Genomic DNA, 21,448 nt, shown 5'->3' on the forward strand with positions numbered 1-21,448 from the left:
CAAATCACTACAAATGGCGGAGGAAAGATCACAGAAGCGTTTCACAGGAGGCTCCCAAGCACTGAGGATGTCACCTAGACAGGGGACGAAACATCTGCAACACAAATTCCCAGCTCGGTGAACAGAACCACAACAACGAGCACCCGAGCTACAAATCTTCTCACAAACTTTGAACATGAAGGGAAAACTAACTCGCTCTTTCATCTTTCTTGCAATATAATAAAATACAACCAGCAGACACCTGCAAAACATTTCCAATGAAATTACAACAGTATTCCCCATTCCTCCTAAATGTTCATTCTCTGTAAAATCAATTATATATATAAAAAAGCAAAACTTTATTGCTGGAACAGCACAGCAGGTCAGGCAGCATCCAGGGAACAGGAGATTCGACGTTTCGGGCACAGGCCCTTCCTCAGGAAACTGAAGACCTCATCTGCAGACCTCACTTTCTCCTCCTATATAAAAAAGCATCCTTGCAATCACGATTTCTTACCTTGTTTTCATTATTCTTTCATAGAATGTAGGCATTGCTTGCAAGGCTAGGTGAACTGAGAATGCCTGCCCTTAATATCACAGCTCATTTGACTGACTACGGCATAAATGAACCCCAGTAAAACTGGAATTAATGGGAATAAGGGAAAAATTCTGTGTTGACTGGAGTCATACCTAGCACAAAGGAAGATCATTGATGACAATTGGAGGTCAATCCTCTCAGCCACAGAACATCATTGCAGGAGTTCCTCAAGGCAGTGTCCTTGGTCCAACGATCTGCGGCTGCTTCGACAATGACCTTCCCTTTGTCACAAGATCAGAAGTGGGAGCGCTTGCTAATCATTGCACAATGTTCAGCACCATTCATAGCTCCTCAAATACTGAAGTAGTTTGTGTCCATATGCAGCAAAACGTGGACATCATCTAGCCTTTGGTAGACAAAAGCGAACAACATTTGTGTCACACAAGTGCCAGGCAGTGACTGCCACCAACAAGAGAGAACTCAAACCATTGCTCCTTAATGTTCAATGGCATTATCATTGCTAAATTCATCACTATCAATAACCTGGAAGTTATCATGGAGCAACAACTGAACTGGATCAGTTTTATTAATATGTGGTTACAACAGCACAAGGCAGTAGAGGAGTGGTAGCAGCACAGGCGTTGTTGGTGAGTTGGCTCACGGCTCAAAGCTGTCTTTCAGTTATATCTTTCATCCTCTTTATTCTTACACTATACTCTTTTACTATACTCTCCTATACTTACACTATACACTACACTATACTCTTACACTATATCTTTTATCCATTTTATTCTTAAAACTATTCAAAATGGTGCTGGATTGTGGCAACTGTTGAAGCTTCTCACTGTATTTACTGTATTATTCACTGTAAAATGCAAATGACAATAAATATATCATCACTGAGTTGCTGCTGTGTATCTAGTAGATAGTCTACAGTGCTGCTAATGATTTGTTCCTTGTAGATGGTAGATGGATACCAGTCAGACAGGAGTTACGCTTCTCACTGCAGGATTCCTAGCTCCGGGCATACCACACTGCCGCTGTTGCAGCAACCGCTTCACCATGCCAGGCATCCCAACGCTGGGCCTACTGCAACCAGGAGTCCCAGTCTCAGACCACCAATGTCATCTTGTCCCGCTCTGACCGGCCTTCTCCAAGACATCACCTTGCCGACGCCGCCACATTCAAAAATCCGCAGCTGCCTCCACCTCCAATCATTGGAGGAGCTTTGCTATCGCTGCCACTACCATCCCTGAATACTGGGTGGACATCCCTGCGGCTGCTGCCACCACTACCTTCAGTTATCGTGAGGAACTGTGTCCATCAGCACCTCTGACTGCCAGAATGAGCTGCTATTCTGTGATGGCCCACTCTAGCTGCCATGCCAATTTTGCCAAGTAACACACTGCAAATGGCTCCAAAGAAAAGAATAACGAAAGGGAAAATGAAAGAAAAAGTAAAAAGAAAGCAAAAAAAAATGTGTGAACAGTTGAGCCCTGGGCTAGAATTTGTACACAGCACTGCTACGCTACTGCCATCTTGAATCTCATCAAAGCTCCTCTGACACCCATCTTCCAAACCTATGACCTCTACAATCTAAAATGGCGAGGACAGCAGGATGCATGGACAAGCCACCAACTGCAAGTTCCCCACCAACATAAATACTACCCAGATCTGGAACTACATTCCTGTTTCTTCATAATTGCGGGGTCAAAATCCTGGAACCCCATTCAAAACAGCACTGTGTGTTTCCTGACACCTTCAGTGTTGCAGCATTGAGGATCCGGATTGAGGTTCAGGAGGCCAGCTCATCACATTCTTCAGGGCAATTAGGGGTTGGCAATAAATGCTGGAGTAGCAAGTGATATCCACCTCACATGAACACATAAAACTGCCCTTGAACTGATTCATTTGGTAAGCCATTTCAGAAGGTAGGTATAAGTCAACTATAATGTTGTTGACCTGGAGTCATGTGTAGGTCTGACCAGGTAAGGATATTGGATTGTTACTAAAACTAATACTACATCCACAGTCACCATTACTGAGACTGGCTTTACTTTTCAGATTTATTAATTGACTTTAAATAACTCTAGCTGCCATAGTGGGTTGCTTCCCTACAGCATTTTTTCTGAATAATTGTATGACTAACCCTTGTAATATCATGTTCCCTAGTTCAAAGTAAACATCACCATATCCTAAAGAAAGTCCTATAATTAGTCAGTAAACAGAGTGAGGTAGACCCAACTGAAAACCCATTTGCCTCTTTGTAACCCTCAGAAATTCTCTTGCTCAGAAGCTTGACAGCAAAAAATCAGTCTGAACCACTCAGCAATTGGGCAACAGAAAATATTTGTGCACTCCCAGCGCTAAAATTGGGAAAGCAATTCATGCCCCTAAATCAGAGATTATAGCAGTATTTCAGTCGTCTTGATGATTTCTAAAAGAGATCTCACAACTATAAAAATAATTTACATGTAACAAATTTAGGGATGAGGTCACAGCACATGACTGACTGATGGAAAGAAGCATCTGCACAAATAACATTACTAAGATTCTTTTAAGTGACAGTTCTCGTTGTTTTTGCTATGAAGTTTTAACAGACAGTCCTAAGCACTACTGCATATATTGGATTTCAATCTACTTTTAGTATTTAAACAACACAACTTGGGAACCACTTTACATTTATTGTAACCAAGGTACATGGTTACAAGGTACAACAACATGTAAAAGAAAATCAAAATATAAGGCATGATAAAATACTAATGGCTATAGTGTGAAATCAACTAACTCTTTACAATCCAGAAAGGTCTTCACTTAAATGCCATCTTGTTTGAGGATTCAATTGAAAAATTAGATAAACAGTAAAAAATGTATACTGGTGTAAGTTGTTAATTGATTATTTGTCAATTTTTTGCATTGCTTTTAGATTTCTGCCACAGGTTAACAAATAAGAATGAGAATAAAAATGATTTTAAATTAATGATTAAAATTAATTAGGACTTTGTTAAAGAGGTAAAATATGAAGCAAGTTCATCATTTATTCAGTGAAAGTTATTTATTAAAATAACATTTAACCTTCTTATGGATATATACTGTCTTGTGCCATTATTGGCACATCCAAAGTAGAACAATCAGCATAAGGAAATTCACTGAGAACTGAGATTGTCCAAATGAAATGAATTACAGGGACAAGCTTGTTCAGGACAAAACAAAATGAGCATTTGAAGGTGGATTCACTGGACTAGTTCACTTTCAGGTAAAGAATAGTCACTGCAAATACCAGAAGTTCTTAGATCTTTGCGTGAACATTACATAGCTTCCAGCATATGGATGCAATGGAAGTGAAATTTTTGATTCATAATTTATTTTCTATTCCCATAGGAAACAGAGGCAAATTAATGGTTCCCAGCACACTTTTAAGTCAACAAACTATCTGCTGAATGAATTATGTACAAATAAGATATAGCAGCATTAAATGCATGTGGTCACAGTTTGGAGTTTATAAATGTATATATAGTCCTAAATCTTATATGTGAATGAAGTGAATGGTAAATATAATATCCTCATCAAGGTTGGTAAATATTTAATTCAACACTTCAAAGCATTATATTCAATATTTACACTGAAACTTTTTAGTTTCCATAATGATATTTTTAAGTTTTTAATTAGATGATTCTCAATGTTCCAAAATGTTCAAATGTACAGGCCCTGTCTCATTAATCTTTGCTACGAAGGCAAATGTAACATATGGTATTCCTGTTCCACACATTAAATTTGACTCCAACTATTGTTGTGGGCTGGCTGTAGTCCCCATACAAGATAATCTATGATTTTCCAAATGATCTGGTATTACTTCTTTAATAATTGATTCTAATAATTTTCCAAAAATAGGCATTAGGCTTCTCAGCCTACAGTTACCCGCTTTTTGCCTCCCTCTCTTTTTGAATAGGGCCGTCACATTGGTAGTTTTCTAAACCTCTGATACTTCCCCAGAATCCAATGATTTTTGGAAAATCACAACCAATGCATCCACTATCTCTGTAGCTACCTCTTTTAGGATGCTAGGACGCAAGTCAAAATGGCCAGGGAATGTATCTGCCTTTATCCCCATTCATTTTTCACTAATCATCACTAATTCTTTCGTGACGATGATGGTACTTAATTGTTCCCTTGTATTTGGTAGTATTAATGGGATGTACAAAGTATCCTCCACTGTAAAGACCGGTGCAAAATAAATGTTTAACTCCTCTACCAATTCCTTGTTCCCCAAAACTGTCTCCACCGATTCATATTCTAAGGGGCCGATGTTCACTTTGACCTCAATCTTCCTTTTTATATATTGAAAGAACTTATTGTCAGCACAATAATAAGATAAATGACCAGCTTAGCTTTGGTGGTGTTGGTTGAGGTAAGACAGCAGATGAACTGTCTGAGTAGACCTATAGAACTTGTTGCTTATCTGAAAGAAAGCACTCCCTAATACAACACTGATTATGCTCTAGTCTTGGAAAGGAATTTTGGCCCAACAATCTTCTGATGCATAGATAAAACAGCTATCATTGAGCCAAGTAAACCCAGTAATTCTGAGAGAAGTTAAAAAGAAATATACTTGCAAATAGATACAAAGATGCAGAAACAAACTGGAAACAATGCTATCTATTATCTTTCCATCATGAGTCCAGCTTTTCAAATATTGTAATTTGTAAGTGACATTAAGAAAATGCATCCATATTGCATGGGTGATTTTGGTCACACTACATCTGATATCACTTATGTGTACAACTTTAATTCTCCAAATACTCAATTTAAAAGTCTGTATCTGTCTATAAACCTTTCCTTGTCTTGCTCTATTCTATCTCTGGAAGTTCCCCAAGTCTTATCATTTCTTCTTAAAACACTGTTCTAAATTCAGTCTTTTGATCATCATTCTTTGCTTCCACCATATTGCCTAAGAGCCTCCAACAACTTCAACCTTAAACGATGGATTGTCATCCCTAAAGCTCCCATTTTCCACTTTTTCATTTTAGTCCCATGCCAGCCACCCCACCTCCTCTCAGCCCTTGCCAACCCACTGGAATTTACAGTGATTTTTGCACAGGCAAAAATCTGGAAGATCTGGGTTCCAATATAATTTCAGGCTTTTTATTATCACCTTCACTAATCACAGAATTTCATCAGTCAGCATTGCACCTAACCTTAACAAATCTGTTAGGCTTACCTTTGATGATGACAATGACTAATTGATATTTGCAGGCATGGGCATCAGGCACATATAAAATGGTTTAAGAGAGTTAGATGCAAGGACAAGGCATGAATATAACCTTGTACACATATAACAGCTTTGACATGCTGGTATTTTTAAAAAAAATTACCGTAATCCTCTGAACAGGATCAGCAACCTGTTTGACTGAAGTGTTCTTAATCAATTTTGTATTCTCTGGCATCTGTAGCAGCCAACAGTTGTCCTGGAGGGATACTCTGCCCTTCCAGTTCCGCAGATCCAAACAGAATATTCCTTTACCTAAAATAGAATTAGGTAAGTTTACAACCAGACTGAATACTGGGTACTCACTGAATTGCAACATGTTACAACAATAAACAAAGTTTGGCAAAGATTTGAACCAAATTAGAGACAAATGAAAACAGAAAATATTTTTTGAAAAGCAAAGCAAATGGCTGTAGATACTTGAAATTTGGGATAAAAAAGATATGTTAGGAAACTCAACAGGTTGGATAGCTTTTGTGAAGCAGAAACAGTTAATTAATTGGACATTCCCGAACACTGGCAAATATACAAATTAGGAGCAGAAATAGGCCTTTGGCCTTTCAATCTTGTTGCACTGTTCAACAAGATCATAGCTGAGCTGCTTGTGTTTTGAATGCCAGATTCTCATTTACCTTGGATAACATATGATTCCCTTGCCTTTAGAAAATTACTGTACTCGTGCATTAAAAATATCCAATGATTCCACCTCCACCACATTCTGAAGCAGGGAGTTCCAAAGTCACGGAAGAATCTGAAGGAGGAAAAAAAAATTCTCCTCAACTCTGTCTAAAAGAGCGACCCCTAATTTCTAAACAGGGTTTTTTTTTAGATTAGATTACTTACAGTGTGGAAACAGGCCCTTCGGCCCAACAAGTCCACACCGACCCGCCGAAGCGTATACCACCCAGACCCATACTCCTACGTTTACCCCTTCACCTAACACTACGGGCAATTTAGTATGGCCAATTCACCTAACCTGCACATTTTTGGATTGTGGGAGGAAACCGGAGCACCCGGAAGAAACCCACGCAGACATGGGGAGAATGTGCAAACTCCACACAGAGAGTCGCCTGAGGCGGGAGTTGAACCTGGGTCTCTGGCGCTGTGAGGCAGCAGTGCTAACCACTGTGCCACCGTGCCGCCCACTTACTCACAAGAGGAAGCATTTTTTCCAAGTTCATCTTTTCAAGATATTTCAGAATCTTAGATACTTCATCAAGTAATGACTCTATGACTCAAAGTCATCCCTCTTATAAATACCAGTGGCAACAGTGGAATTTCAGCGTGAAAACCATCTATGGCTGAGTATTCCATTTGAAGTTAAAGAAAGGTGAAGAGCGTGGTGAATATCAGAATATCCTTCAATGGCTAGGGCATATTGTCACGTGCTTCTTTGTTCATTATCTATCCAAGCATGATATAGCACAAGTACTCAGCAAATCATGTTGCGAGCGGGTTGGAAGTTCTCCCCACTATTGAGACCTTCTCAGCTCAAAGGCTTCATTGACATATTTCAAGATAACTACATAGCACTTCAAACACCACAAGGCAGGAACCTACCCTCAGAATGTGATGATCACCCCAAGACTCAAGGCAGGAGATTCAAGAAAGCCAAACTGGCCCTCAGGTTTACTGAAACTGCACTCCAAGTGCTGCAGCACAGGACATCGGAAAGCAGATCAATCCTCTTCCCATCTGACAAGATGGGAAGGCTGACCTTGTCAGAAATCACAGCAAGGTCAGTATTGTGGCAGCACTAAAAACAGATAGACAACAGGCAGCAAAAGAGCCTACTATGCACTGCAAGGGTAAAAGGCTATCTCATGGGCATCTTCCTAAAGATCAACATGCATCATGCTACTTAAAGACTTACTCCCACTTTATCCTCTCAAGCAACGGAACCTTCCTGCCTACTCACTCACTTAGCGACAGCTGGCACCTCTATTATCATCCTCCATTTAATCCATATCAGATTATAAAAAAGGCGAGCCCAAAACTGGCCAATGGATCAATTAGTTGTGAGATTGTATACGGGAAACATCAAATTTCTCACCCACTTTGAAGAGAAAATGGCAGAAATGCTGGGAAAGCGGGTGATGGAAATGATCCACCAGCAATGATTCATCAACCAAATACTCAATATTTTGTTCTGCTTTTTCTTTTGGATGAGTAGCAACAGTAACACTTTTCTCTGCCCTAAGCTTTTCTCAAATAGTTACAATACCTCTTATGTAGGTACTAGTAGCACCCAGGGAATCTCAGTGAAGAAGGGGCTACAATTTGGATCTCTCATCACAACACCACCTCGGAGGAGGAAGAGTGTGAACTGTCAGTGGATGCACCAGCACAGCATACACATGCTCCCTCCACCATAATAAAGACTCAGGGTTAGAATCTAGTGAGCACATCACTGGCAAGTCTCTGTATCCAACAGAAAAAGAAACATCCCAGATTTCTGACACTCAAGGGACTTTCAGAGACCCGGCACCTAGTCACCACCGTACAGAAAATATGTCCCTATACTTGGTCACAAGTGACATGATCAACCTGTAGAAACAGCTATGGGAACATCAGACAAGGATGTCAGTTGTCCCCAGCAGGCTAGAACAAAATTTGGTTGAGTCCGATAATCCCAATATTATGGTGACTCTGGCATGTCAGTGCATAATTGCATCCATGGAAACAGTGGCAGGTACCTTGAACCCACAGGCCCAGCAAAATGCTCCGTTGGTTATGCACTCAGACCTGCGTTCCATTATTCTAGCCTTGGGTGCAAGGTGAGAGGTGTATGAAACACTTTGACTTCACTTCAGGCATTTCTTCCACAAAGGAAACAAGGTGGTGCCACCAAGTACCGACAGGAAGACAGGGGCTTGACAAATCAAGCACTCAAGGAGCTTTTTCTCAAAGATGGCTGCCCCTCTATTTCCTGCTGTATTCCTGATGAAGGGCTTTTGCCCGAAACGTCGATTTTACTGCTCCTCGGATGCTGCCTGAACTGCTGTGCTTTTCCAGCACCACTCTAATCTAGACTCTGGTTTCCAGCATCTGCAGTCATTGTTTTTGTCCCTCTATTTCCTTCCTGCCTAGGATTCTGATGTCTGCAGCAATTCGAGATTCGGAATGTGAGCCAACATTTGGGCAGAAGACTATCAACAAGCTTAGGCCGTCTACGCCAAAAACTGCCACCAGCCAACCACCAAAATCTTCAAAGTCAACAAGGCGTATGATACAGCAGGCTCTCTCCAACCTAACTGTGGAAATCAAGCCTGCATCTTGACATAGAATCAGGGAATGAAGAAAAAAAAACTATGGAGGGCACATCACTGATACAGGTATTCAATAATTGTGTAACAGCATCACTTTGTAAATATAAATTCGATTGGACTGTTGTGATGTCAGCTTTAGTCTTACTGTCATTTCATGACTGTGTGCTGCATTCCCACCACCAAACAGTGGCTCCTATCCATTAACCAACAAAGTGGGTGACTGCAGGTAACCACATCTTGTGGTTGGAGGGTCTCAAGGCGGAAGATGTGGTGTTCTTCCTCCAGTCGTCAGATGGCTAGAATTTGGCAGTGGAGGAGGCCCAGGACTTGCATGTCTTTGGTGGAGTGGGAGGGGGAGTTGAAATGCTTGGTCACAGGGTGGTGGGGTTGTTTGGTGCATGTGTCCCAGAGATGTTCTCTGAAATGTTCTGTAAGTTGGCATCCTATATCCCCAATGTAGAGACCACATCGAGAGCAACAGACATAGTAGATGAGGTGTTTGGATGTGCAGGAAAATCTTTGCCGGATGTGGAAGGATGCTTTGGGGTCATGGATGGAGGTGAGGGAGGAGGAGTGGATGCAGGTTTTACACCTCCTGCAGTGGCAAGGGAAGGTGGCGGGGGGGGGATCCTAATGAGGGAGTCAGGGATGGAATGGTCTGTGCGGAATGCTGAAAGGGGTGGGGAGGGGAATAGATCTCTGGTGCTGGGGTCTGACTGTAGGTGGCGGAAATGGCAGAGGATGATGCATCGTATCCGGAGATTGGTGAAGTGAAAGGTGAGGACCGGGGGTGGGGGGTGGGTTATCCTTGTTGCGGTTGGAGGAGTGGGGTTCAAGGGTGGAGGTGCAGGAAGTGGAGGAGATGCACTAAAGGGCATTGTTGACCACATGGGAGGGGAAATTGCATTTGTTCAGAAGGATTAAGGATATTTGTTCTTAGTGTCAATGGATCGGTGTAAATAAGGTGATAACGTCTGTTCACTTGTGAAATGTGTGGCAGTACTTCCTTTTGACCCTGAGGGCTGGAAGCTGCACATATCTTACAGTTGGATGTTGGATAACTGAATTTTTGGTTTATCTTGAAGACTCTTAACAAAACTCATACTCAGTAGGAAAAGAACTTGTATTTTAATAAGTTGAGTGGAATATGCATGTGATAGAACAATCCTGATACATTTTCATGGATACCACACTGAGCAGATTCAAATTTATGAAGCTCAGCTCCTTAATCTTGACTGCTCTGGAATGTGAACGTATCATTACCCTTACAAGCTAGGAAAACACAAAGGCTGACCTAAGGGTTCAAGGGACACTAGCTGCGAGAGACAGCAAGAGAGAGAGAGAGCGAGAGAGCAAGAGAGAGTGAGAGAGAGCGAGAGAGAGAGAGCGAGAGAGCCTGAGAGAGAGAGCGAGAGAGAGAGCGAGAGAGACAGGATGGAAGCTGGTGGAAAGGTTAACTCTTTGTGGTCTGATTTCAGTGTACACTTGCTTGTTATAGATTGAATGTTTGTGTGTTGTTCCTTGGAGCTCAAGATTGGGGAAAGTAATGAATTTAATTTGCATTTTGGGAATCTAAGGTGATTTTTAGAAAAGCCATTTTGTAGGACAATGGTACTGGACATGTTAGCTGAGCAAGGTTACCTCATGACCTTTTCCACATAGTTCAGTCTAGTCTCTCCTTATGATGTACTGTTAAAAGGGAAGCGTATCTAGCTAAAGCATTTGGCCATTTGGCCTGCCTTAGTCTGGGTTTCTCACTTTGATGTGCATGTAGCCTAATTAGTCAAGCACACTCTGACCTGTCAATTAGTTTGTCTTCCTCTACAAACTTTTGCCATTGTATTGCTGCTTATCTGATTAAGGACATGTGGTGTTTCTTGTAATCTCAGTGCCAATTTCTTTATAAAGACAGCTTGTTTGCAGCAATAAGGGGAGTATTCTGAGAGAGCTCTTGGGGTAAGAGCTGGCGCCGCTACTCTGTTAATGGTTTTAAAACCTTAGCTCAAGCCTGGCTTGTAGGTATCTATGTTATATTGTAACTTTGACGTCATTGGTAAATAACGGTAATAATTTGAATTAAAAACTGTCTGTAAGAGTTGTATATTCCAGACTACCACAGAATACGATCTCTGGGACGAACCAAGAGAGGCTCACAGGTCAAATCCATTAGGGATTCCCCGAGCCATATCGAATAGCTTCTTGAACACCACTACTAGGCTGTTGGAAATTCAGTCTTTTGGGGTGGATAGCAGAAAATTCTGCAGTGTTCTCCTGATCAGCTACCTACCTGCCCTTGACCTAGCAGTGAAGTTTTCAGGTTACAAGAATGGTTATCATTTAATGGCTACTTAAGATTTACTTCTTATCTAGCTGTAAACTTTAAGCTACTGTACAGAGGTTAGGAGGGAGTGGGAAAGGAGGCAGGTTAGCATGCAAACAAAGGGCTACCATCACCCTCATTTTCCAATCGGGGTTGTTTCATAAGGTTTACCTGTCCTCTCTCCTCCCCTCTTGCTGCATGTCCCCTGTTCCCACAGGCGTGGCAACCTGGCCCCATCTACCTCACCTGCACATCTCTGCCTGAAGCAGCCTCTCCTAGCCCAACTGAGAAACATCTATGTTACATGCATCTTGGGGTCCTGGCACTTGGCTTTCTAAAAGTGGCTACAATCCCAGCAGAAGCTCACAGAAAAAGTAACAGTAAGTATACCTGAGGTCTCTAAGATACTTTAGCAATTTTCTAAAATGTAAGTGGAGCCTTTACCTGCAATCTCTAGACTGTCACAGTGCTTCACCAGAGCCTCTCACTGATGATGTTACCTAGTATGGTGACAAAGTGTTTGAAAACAAACCTTCAAGCTCAGCGAGTTAACTTATATACTTACCATCAACCTGAGCTATAAATCTTCTCAAAAAAAGCCTACACATGCTTAAACTTCAGATAAAATGAAATCTTTCTAATTCAATGTGATTTTTCTTGATGTTATATCATGGTCCGATCTCAAATTATTTTTCGAGCAATCAAGTGTTAAATTCAGTGTATATGAGTGACGAGATACAATTAATATCAGCATCATCTATTATTCACTGTAGTGAAGAGTCCACTGAGAGTCATTTTGAAAAAAAACATTGATTTCAAACGAAGACAAAAGTTACGTACCTGTGAGAACAACCACACTGATCTCCTCTTTCGACTTCTCAAACTGATCTGGAATACGCAGATTACAAAAAATTGCTTCTTTTGCCAATCCACCCAGCAATCTTTAAAAATATACAGAAAATATCACTTTAGCAAAAATATATTTGATTCATTTCTCTAAACTTAACTTAAGGTATTATACCTTTTGAATTACTGACTTGTAGAACAGAACACACTACATGCTGGTTCACTTGAAACATTCATAAACATTCCTCATTCAATGAATATAAAAGAGATAAAACAATTGGTTGGATTGACATACGTGACAGATGATACTGCCACAGAAACGTTTCTATTTTCTTATCTCCTTAAGTAATAAGCACTTGACTGTCATCTGTGGGGGACCTGACATAGCTCAGTTCGCTGGAAGGTTGGTTTGTGAAGTAGTGTGATGCCAACAACATGGGTTCAATTTCCATCACCAGCTGAAATTATTGAGGACTTACCTTCTTAACCTCTCCCTTCACCTGAGATATGGTGGCCCTCAAGTTAAATGACGAGTCATCTCTCTCTAATGAGAGAGCAGCTCATTGGTCTGGTAAGACTATGGCGACACAACTCAAACTCACATATCACGCAGCTCCATTTAATAATCACAAATATGATGTATTTCATGCTGCCTGTATTAACGTTAAGTGCATGGAGCAGTAGGATACATGGTTGTGTTGGATGACCCAACATAATGTATACTTGATCCAAGACACAGCAGATAGGAAAAAGTGAGGACTGCAGATGCTGGAGATCAGAGCTGAAAATGTGTTGCTGGAAAAATGCAGCAGGTCAGGCAGCATCCAAGGAGCAGGAGAATCGACGATTCGGGCATGAGCCCTTCTTCATTCCTGAAGAAGGGCTCATGCCCGAAACGTCGATTCTCCTGCTCTTTGGATGCTGCCTGACCTGCTGAGCTTTTCCAGCAACACATTTTCAACAGCAGATAGGAAGCCCTAGATACCATACATGTTTTCATAGGGAAAAAGACAACATCATGTCTTCACAGAGAGGAACCTCAATTATCCGAATATCAATTATCTGAATTTTGGGTTATCTGAAGAAGATCTCAAGGTCCCGATAGAAACATTACATCAAAGAGGTGTTTCCAACACCGTTCGTGTCTTTTGTTTACAATGGTTAAAAATGAACTCGGCTTACTGAAATGCTGCCGAGAACAGTCCTGGACATCAATGGGGGCCCAGGCATAGTCTCCAAATGACTGACCACCCGCAATCACTGTCTCCCCACACTTTCCCTGGACCTCTCTGCAGGGGTGAACCCTAAACATCCCTTCCCCAGATAATCTCACTCACGTTGTCCTGTACAGGGCAAAGATGGAACTTGTCAAAAAGTTGTGTGTGTGTGCAATTTTGAAACCCCTCCCCTCCCCCCAAAGGCAGCAGCAGTCTTGCTGTTGGTATCCAGAACGGCTGCTCTGGAGGCGGGGTGTGCAGATGGAGGGGGGGAAGTGGGAGCAGACGGGGGGTGGGGGTGGTGACAAGGGGCAGTAGGGCAGGGTGGCCAGGGAGGCAGGGTTGGGGGCACGGATGGGGGAACAGGGGCTCGTGCACTTAGCAAGTGCTCGCTGAGTCAATCCCATTGACACAGGGTGGGGGAGGCTACAGCACTGCTGCAGGTTCCTTACACACAAGTGTGTGTCTGCTCAGAAACAAACCTTGAGACAGACAGACGGAGCAAGGCAGGCAGAGAGAGGGAAAAGGAAACTTCAGAAAATTCCGAGCCACAGAGGAGAGGCATTGAATCAATTAACCAAATAATCAATTATCCAGACAAAATACTGCCCACCCATCTTGTTTGGATAATTGAGGTTCCTCTGTATCCTTCAAAGATCTATGAGAAAATACTGCATCTGTTCGGTTCAGAATGATAATGGCACACAATGTTGGGAGATCCAAAACACAGGGTTAGGAAAAGATAAGTGGACATTATATTCATTGCCAGAAATACTATCAACTTTAAAAAGCAGATTTTTTTTTTGTTCATCTAATAAAAATAGCATCTAAAAATCTCAAAATGGAAATCATTGTTCTTCAATGTTTTAAATGTTCTTCCTAGCTTACCAATAGAATATCTGAAGGTAGTAACATTGACCAAAAAAAGGAGAAGGCATTCAATGAACTGCCTAAGCAGCATTACACATTCATACAGAACTTGTAATACTTCAATACTGTGCATTTTACAGATTTAGCATATACGGAAGTAATATAGCAGACAAAATGTAATTCAGAAAATTATAGCCTCTAAAGTGTTCGCTCTTCAGATCATTGTTCCATTTGCATTGCTCTACTATAATTGGAAATGTTGAGTCCACTAAAACTCCCAGACTTCCTTCAACATAATTCTTGAACATAATTCTTCCTTCAACATAATTTCCCCTTCTCCACCTTACCCCAGTTCCAAACTTCCAGCTCAGCACCATCCTCATGACCTGTCCCACCTATCAATCTTCCTTCCCACCTATCCGCTCCACTCTCCTCTCCGATCTATCATCTTTTCCCCTTCCTCCATCTACCTATTGCACTCCCCAGCTACCTTCTCCCCAGCCCACCCCCTCCCATTTATTTCTCCACCCCGAGGCCTTATTCCTGATGAAGAGCTCCTGACGGAAACATCGATTTTTCTGCTCCTCGGATGCTGCCTGACGGGTTGCGCAAGTCCAGCATCACTCTAATCTTGACTCTCCAGCATCTACAGTCTTCACTTTCGCATAATTCTTGATCTATCTTGGTATGATTCATGAAACCTTTATATCGCACAATAGTTTTCATAGAAATCATTTAAGCCCTACAGTGTGGAAACAGACCATTTGGCCTAACAAGTCCACAACGACCGTCCGAATAACCCACCCAGACCCATGCCCCTACCCTATCGCTCTAGATTTACCCCTTACTAAGGCACCTACTCTACACATCCCTGAACACTATGGGCAATTTAGTATGACCAATTCTACAAAACCGCTGTTTAAAAATATTCACAAAATAATCAGACTCCTATTACTTTACAAAATTTTGATCTTAAATTGGCAATTAAAGACATGTATTAACTATACTTAACAATGCGTCTTACCTGAGATTCAAAATAAATTTCTGAAAAGCTTGCAGTTCAAAGAGTTTTTCTTCATTTTCAGGAAATTCAGTGGGGCCACATGCGTGTTGAACTTGAACTAATCGACTTTCAAACATCAACATCTTTACAAGAATCTGGTCAAACAAAAATATATGACTATCAAACAATGTTTTTCATCATTTTTATTATTTGTTATCAGCAAGAGAGTTTATTACAACACACTTTCATACTGTTCAAGCAATATGACCCAATTAATATCAGAAAAAGTACCAATGCATTTCATAGCTTTAGTGCAAGATCCCACCTACGGATGAACAGTGGTGGACAAGGATGAATGGCTTAAGGCATCCTTGAAGAGATACATTTTTAAAGCTGGGGTATGAGGTAAAAGAAAAGTAAGTTTAGAAATCAGAATTTCATGGAGTGGGAGTCAGAAAGCTAAATCTGTCACAGAACAGATGTGCAGTGAATGAGGGTTCTGAGATTGGCATCTGTAGTCACAGGCACAGAACTTCCTCATAATTGTTAAAAATCACACAACACCAGGTTATAGTCCAACAGGTTTAATTGGAAGCACTAGCTTTTGGAGCGCCGCTCCTTCATCAGGCGATAGTGGAGGACACAAGTCTAAGGCACTGAATTTATAGCAAAAATTTACAGTGTGATGTAACTGAAATTATACATTGAAATATGTATTATACATATACACTCTCACCCAATCCAACACCAGAATCTCCAAATCAGTCCTCATAATTGATTATACTAACAAACATAAATCTAATTGCTACTTCAATATAGCTGCATACAGGATCTTTTATTTCTCTGATACTCAAAGACCATTGTTAAGTTTTTGCAGATAGTGTCAATTCACAATGCAAGAATTATCATTTAATGATGAAAATTATGTGATAAATGGTTTAGAGCTGTCACCTCTGAGATTGGTAGCTAGTTTTGTTTAAAAAAATCTCACTGTATTTAAAGCTGAGCCATTGATTGATCTCCCAGTAATATAATACAGAGAAATAGAAATTCATGTTTGGCCAGCAAGCAAACTTCCCTCAAATTCCTCCTTGTTCACCCCCTTTACAATTGCTAATTGATCATGCATTGTGCATAAACAACATTTAAGATGCGTCAATGTGCCTGGGTCATGTATGGTATGTTTTGGATTACTGCACAGCCATTCTATACATGCAGTTTACAGCAAACATTAACAGTGAGATGACTTTAATTTTAACCAATGTAAAACAGTCAAGTTACGGGTTAAAGTCAGCTAGTAGCGTCGGAGACATCAGAAGTCGATCTACTGACCAAACCCAAAGTCACCACTAGGTGAGACTCCACCAACACATAGATGGATCTCCAGCATCTGCAGACCTCACTTTCTCCTCCACCAACACATATTCTAGGAGTTGTCTTTCATGGTTTCTGCATCCACACCTCCTTAATGAGTTAAAAAACGCAATACACTTTCCAATAAGGGTGTACATAGAGACACAGAATGACTGGAACCATGTAGGCAGTCATGCTGACAGTTGCTTATGAACTGATCCACAAACCACTGTGCTAAAAGAAACCTTTCCATAGTTGCAGCCAACCAACTGGAAAGGACAGAAGTGGAGAGAGTGACAGTGAACTTTCCCCATCAGAGATAAAGTGAATTGCTTGAAGCTCTCCAGAAGACAAAAAGGATGCTGTTGAGGTGATAACAGAGATCGAAAAACTCCTTCCTTTTAACTGCTGAGAGGTAGGACACGTGCAGGACACCTGCTGGAGGCTAAAGATAAAAAACTGTTGTTATTGAGGCACATACACTCTGTGCAGTGAATATGATGAAGACCAGACTATGACTTTGACTGCAGCTGCACACCCCTGGGGTCAGTCAAACTCTACTGCTGGGAAAAGCCATGCCATACCACTAGAGAGTGCAGCAAGTGACATGGTGCTGTTAAAGTGATTGAAGGAAAATATTTGCCTATTGTCCATTACTGGGTGCATCTGGAGTGCAACCTTGTGTTAATACCAGTGACTGTGGTCAACCAGTTCCTCAGCAATGACTTGGTGGTATCAAAGGTTATAGCAACCCCAGTAGTGTCCAAGAAGCCTACTGAGGTCAGGGAGACCAAACAGCTGCAGAAGCAAACGTGTTCTATTTTGCCTGATTGTGCGGGTGATAGCCAGACAAGCTCAACCATTGGGGATTGAGCTGGCACTGCTACAAGAAAATCTTCCAGCCTGGTAATCGGAAAAGTATTTTTTGGGAGTGTAGATGAGTCCAAAGAGGTAGTTTTTTTGAGAATTTCCTCAATCCATTACATGACCTAGGTTGGTCACATAGGCCTTAGAAAATTTCCTGTTTTGCGAGAGTGACCAGTAACTGAATCTACATTCTGGAAGGGAGCAAATTCATTTCTCTCACCCAGGAGCGTACTGATATGGTATATCTGTACTGGAACTGTAACAAATTGTGAATCTCACCTTCAATCTGGTCATAACATATTGCAAGCTGGCTTCATTGTTACCCTTGTAATGCCTCAGCAGTGGTGTTGTTATCATTAATTACTTTCTATCAGTCACTGCATCTTGACTGTAGCTCTCATTTTCTCAGGATCAGGATGAAGTCCTTTTCTGTCGGTATATGATCTAATTACTTGACTTCAGGCATCTTTAATTGTACTTTTTGCTTGTTCAGCTTCAGGTTCATTTGGCAAGCTTTCTGATCATAATCCATGATGGCTTCTTCCACTATGTCTCCACATCTATGAACTAGCAGAATCATCCATGATTGTTTTCACTCGATGAAGATAATTTACTATATGTACTTGTATGTACTCTTTGTACTAAATTGCACACAGAATATAGTAGGAAACCTGCAGTTTTCATCTAACTTCACTTCCTAGTATTCCTCTTTCACCTCTTGAGTAGGAAAGACCTATGCCTTGACAAGTTGTGGCAAACTTTCTTCAGTGGAGAAAGTGAGGGCTGCAGATGTTGGAGATCAGAGCTGAAAATGTGTTGCTGGAAAAGCGCAGCAGGTCAGGCAGCATCCAAGGAAAGGAGAATCGACGTTTCGGGCATTCCTGAAGAAGGGCTTATGCCCGAAACGTCGATTCTCCTGTTCCTTGGATGCTGCCTGACCTGCTGCGCTTTTCCAGCAACACATTTTCAAACTTTCTTCAGTGTCTGGCATGGGTAGTGAGATCATACCAAAACTTTGAGAAATGTTGTTTCTCTGCACACCCCTAGCTTTACAGGTTTTCTCACTGCTACTAACCTATGTGAAGAATTTGTTACTTTTGTTGAATACTCTCTTTTTTTAAAGACATGTCAAGCTGGACTTGAAGGCAGCTCAGGAACTTGAGGGAATACTCCTTGGAAGATGTTGAGGTTTTTTTATTCACTTGTGAAATGTGGACATCGCTGGTTGAATCAGCATTTATTGCCCATACTTAATTGAATTGAATTAGCTTTATTGTCAAGTACTCAAATGAGTACAGTGAAATTTTACAAGTCACCACATTACGGTGCCATCTTAAGTACAAAAGGTACAGATTCTGAAGAACAAACTTTTGGGGAAAAAATAGAAAAATAAAAAAGTCCAGTTTTATAGAATATATGATCAATAATAATTGCTCAGAATAACATACTTTCCAAACCTGTCCACGCTGGCACCTAGTTTCCAGTAACTGAAAAAGAGATCTCCACCACCTGTGCTGGACCCACCAACATAGGTGTCACCACACTTTAGGTGCTATCTCTTTGCCACTAGGCCCACCTCGCTGACACTGCTGAACCTACACTTGCCCTGCAACCTAGAGTCTCCAGCTCTGTGCAAAGACTAATCAATTTTCCCATTCATAGTCTCAATTTGATGATTGGAAACCTTGAGCTTCTGCATGCCAATAGCTTTGAGAATAAACACCTTTTTCATAGTCGCTGTGTTTTTACAGTGGAATTTTTATTCCTAAGATAGTGAAGAAGACGTTTGGTTTGCTTTCCTTTATTAGTCAGAGTATTGAGTATAGGAGTTGGGAGGTCATGTTGCACTGAACCACATTACGGTGCCATCTTAAGTACAAAAGGTACAGATTCTGAAGAACAAACTTTTGGGGGAAAAATAGAAAAATAAAAAAAAGTCCAGTTTTATAGAATATATGATCAATAATAATTGCTCAGAATAACATACTTTCCAAACCTGTCCACGCTGGCACCTAGTGTTCAGTAACTGAAAAAGAGATCTCCACCACTAGGCCCACCTCGCTGACGCTGCTGAACCTACACTTGCCCTGCAACCTAGAGTCTCCAACGCCACTGCTACCACCACCTTGCCAATAACAAAAAAGTCCTCTCTCCGGGCCGACTGCGACTGCAACCAAGAGTCTCAGGCTCTGCTGTTGCTGCCTTAATGACACCAGGAGTCCTTGCTAGGGGCATAAGCTGCTGCCACCGCTGCCACACCAGCAACAGGAGTCCCTGCCCTGGGCCTGCTGCAACCAGGAGTCCCTGGCTCTGATGCCAGGTCAGACTGCTGTCACCGTGTCAAGAGTTCCATTGAAGTGGCAGATGTTGCCTTACCAGTGTTGCCAACTTGAAGTGTCTGCTGCCACTGGCACCACAGCCCCTGATTGTTGGAGGAGATTTGCTGAAAATGCCACTGGCCCAAATGCTGGGAGGATGTCCTTGCTGCCACCACCTCCAATCGCTAGGAGAAGCTGCATCCACGCCGCATGTGGCCCACTCTCACTACTGCACTGATGATACCTACAAACCCGCCACAGAAAAAGGGAAAAAAAAGGAAAAACAAAGAAAAAGAGTAGAAGCAAAAGGAAAGCTGATTGAAGCAGATGAGCCCTGGGCAACAGCCCGGATGTAGCCCTGCTATTTCGCTACCATCTTGAACTTCTTGGATTGCATGCGTGAAGATGTTGGTGACCTGCCTTCTTGAACCACTGCAATTCATGTGCTGCAGGTAGACCCACAATACCGTTAGGGAAGGAATTTCAGAATTTTGACTCTCAGTGACAGTGAGAGAACAATGATATATTTCCAAGTCAGGATGGTTACTGGCTTGGAGTGGAACTTGCAGTAGTGTGTCGCATGCATCTGCTGCCCTTATCCTTCTGGATGGAAATAGTTGTGAATTTGGAAAGTGCTGCCTAAGGATCTTTGGAGAATTTCTGCAGTGAATCTTATAGATAGTCACATGGTTGCTACTGAATGTTTGTGGATGTGGTGTCAATCAATTGGTCTCACTTTCATCTACATCAAGATGATATGCACCAGGAAGACCAGTAGCATGGTGTGTCCTGAAAAATACTGCAAATCCTGTCTGGTGTATGTACATGGTTGCCAACCCAATCTTTAGACTTGTTTCAGCTGAGAAGAGTGGATTTTGCCTCATGTCTACTTTTCAGAAATGGTTCTTCCCACTGCATTAGGTTCTCAGCTTAATTTGTGCTGTTGGGATGAGCATCAATCCATCATTTAGCTTTGAAGATTAGGTTTTGGTTCCTTATCCTTAGCCACTTCACAAAAGCCTGCGAAACCTCTGATGCTTCACATAGTATCAATATCCAATTGCCACTTCACATCCATTTTATGCCCTTCTTCTATAGTCCTCATTCTAACAGTCACAAATTTTTAAAACCTTGATAATGAATGTTGTAATCCTGTAATGTAGAGGGATTTGTGAGAATCATGGTCCAATCTCTATCCAAAAGCCATCTTCATAAGCATGTTTGCTACTTTCCAGCGAACAGTTGTTTGCAAAATGTTTCAGCTTCTTGCAGTCAAAATATTGTATTCCCCATGCTCGACATTTTTACTCTTCATTCATGTGGTTTCTTTCACTATGTTTATATCACATATTATAGCCTTAAATCTTTCTGCTGGCCCTTCTTTTTCATCATTGTGTTGTTTCTTGTTAGAACTGGACTGTCTCTCAGCTCTGTGCAAAGACTAATCAATTTTCCCATTCATAGTCTCAATTTGATGATTGGAAACCTTGAGCTTCTGCATGCCAATAGCTTTGAGAATAAACACCTTTTTCATAGTAGCTGTGCTTTTACAGTGGAATTTTTATTCCTAAGATAGTGAAGAAGACGTTTGGTTTGCTTTCC

At 41.4% G+C, this 21,448-nt stretch overlaps 1 protein-coding gene across 3 annotated transcripts in view; it reads right to left on the reverse strand.

The window, feature by feature from the left end:
* Positions 1–21,448, reverse strand: part of LOC122561162 (uncharacterized) — a 249,582-nt gene that overhangs the window by 200,246 nt on the left and 27,888 nt on the right. For all 3 annotated transcript variants that reach the window (XM_043712662.2, XM_087998928.1, XM_043712663.2), the window contains exons 2-4: positions 15,330–15,463; positions 12,213–12,313; positions 5,890–6,038 (exon numbers count right to left, since the gene is read on the reverse strand). In XM_043712662.2, the coding sequence (XP_043568597.2) occupies positions 5,890–6,038; positions 12,213–12,313; positions 15,330–15,451 (372 nt within the window). In that variant the 5' untranslated portion in view covers positions 15,452–15,463. The remainder of the gene's footprint in view (positions 1–5,889; positions 6,039–12,212; positions 12,314–15,329; positions 15,464–21,448) is intronic.

The sequence above is a fragment of the Chiloscyllium plagiosum genome, unplaced genomic scaffold, assembly GCF_037043375.1.
Source record: "Chiloscyllium plagiosum isolate Xiang-an unplaced genomic scaffold, Cpla_swu_hap1 HiC_scaffold_22, whole genome shotgun sequence".
In the NCBI taxonomy this organism is placed as follows: Eukaryota; Metazoa; Chordata; class Chondrichthyes; order Orectolobiformes; family Hemiscylliidae; genus Chiloscyllium; species Chiloscyllium plagiosum.